Raw genomic sequence first — 1,819 nt, forward strand, 5'->3', positions numbered from 1 at the left:
CAGATAAATTATTTGTGCTGCTGTTGTTCAGTGTATTGTTTTGCACTATTAGTGTTTAGTGTATTTCTTTATTTAGCATATTTCTTAGTTTATATCTTAGATCCTTATTACTGTTTCTTTTAATATTTATATTTTTGATATTGTTGGATGTAACTGGGATCCTGTGTAAACAATTTTGTGCCACCTCATGTACCACATTTGATGCTTATGACAATAAAGAACCTTGAACCATGAAACTTGAACCTTAATAGAGTGCTGTATGAATGGGTAAATGAGGGCACAGATTATGTTGTAAGGAGCTTTCAGTATATTTAGATAGAAAGATGCTGTATTAGTACAGTACATTTACCATTTACTTACCCCAAAGTTAGTAAGCAGTGGTGCATGTGTGTAGGTCAACATGGTGTAGCTGGGGCACAGAGTTTGCATGTACACATCAGCAGTGAGGGTGGAGGTGGCTGGGTAAGCCAAAGTCTGAGGAGTTGAGGTGTGATGGTTGCAGTCAGGAAAAGACCAGGGCATCACAGCAGGCTGCAGCCCAGCATTGGAGACCAAGGGGACGGCTTTCCATTCTCCACGTTGCAGCCCTTCATCACCAGCTGAAACTGACTGCTCAGCTGGTGAACCAGCTCCAACTTCAGAGCCAAAGGAACCTGAACATTAAACCATGGTTTGAAAGGGGATACAAAGAAATTACTTACTATCATAATTTATAAAAATTTTGGGTAGCATTACATAATACAGCCTGATACAAAGCTGGTGTTTACCAGATATCCAGTTATCCATGTTCTGCTTGTTCTGAAGTCGGTTCGTGGGGGCAGCAGCTTGAGCAGGGAGGCCCAGACCTATCTTTCCACAGCCACCTCTTCCAGCTCTTCAGGAAGGATTCTAAGGTGTTCCCAGGCCAAATGAGAGACATAGTCTCTCCAGAATGTCCTGGGTCCTCCCTGGGGTCTCCAACCAGTTGGACATGTCTGAAGCACCCCCCTAGTGAAGCACCCAGGGGGCATCCTTACCAGATGCCTCCACCTCACCTGGCTCCTCTTGGTGTGCAGGAACAGTGCTTCTACTCCAATTCTTTCCTGGATAAGTGAACTTCTCAACCTATCTCTAAGGGAGAGTCCAGCTATCCTGCAGAGGAAATTAATTTCAACTGCCTGTATCCATAATCTCATTCTTTTGGATACTAACCAGAGCTCATGACTATAGGTGAGGGAAGGAAGTTATACCGACTGGTAAAAAGAGAGCTTTGCCTAACAGCTCAACTCCTTCTTCACCACAACAGACCGGTACAGAGTATGCAATACTGCAGGTGCTGCACCAATCCGTTTGTCTATCTCATGCTCCATTATTCCCTCACTAGTGAACACAACCCTGAGATACTTGAACTCCTCCATTTGAGGCAGAACCTCACCCTCAACCGGAAGAGAGCAATCCACCCTTTTCTGGTTCAGCACCATGGCCTCAAATTTGGAGGTGCTGATTCTCATCCCAGCCACTTCACACTTGGCTGTGAACTGCTTCAGTGAGAGCTGACGATCAGAGAATGATGAAGCAACAGGACCACATCATGGACTGTAAATGGTAAATGCACTGTACTTATATAGAGCCTTTCTATCTTGTTTCAAGATATTCAAAGCACTTTACACTACAATCTGTGTCCTCATTTACCCATTCATACAGCACTTTACTAGATCTCTACAAAGATAATTGAACAAATCATTCTTATGAGACTAATCTGTGCTTTAGATCACATTCATACACTGATGGGACACACATCAGAGGCTATGATGGGTTCAGTGTCTTGCCCAGGGACACT

At 43.7% G+C, this 1,819-nt stretch overlaps 1 protein-coding gene across 1 annotated transcript in view; it reads right to left on the reverse strand.

Annotated features, from left to right (window-relative positions):
- Positions 1-786, reverse strand: part of LOC119411475 — a 10,955-nt gene extending 10,169 nt beyond the window's left edge. Inside the window, exons 1-2 of the mRNA XM_037678426.1 lie at positions 768-786; positions 361-653 (exon numbers count right to left, since the gene is read on the reverse strand). Of these exons, the coding sequence (XP_037534354.1) occupies positions 361-653; positions 768-786 (312 nt within the window). The remainder of the gene's footprint in view (positions 1-360; positions 654-767) is intronic.
- Between the last annotated feature and the right edge of the window lie 1,033 nt (positions 787-1,819).

Source organism: Nematolebias whitei, chromosome 6 (assembly GCF_014905685.2).
Source record: "Nematolebias whitei isolate Nwh7 chromosome 6, NemWhi1, whole genome shotgun sequence".
In the NCBI taxonomy this organism is placed as follows: Eukaryota; Metazoa; Chordata; class Actinopteri; order Cyprinodontiformes; family Rivulidae; genus Nematolebias; species Nematolebias whitei.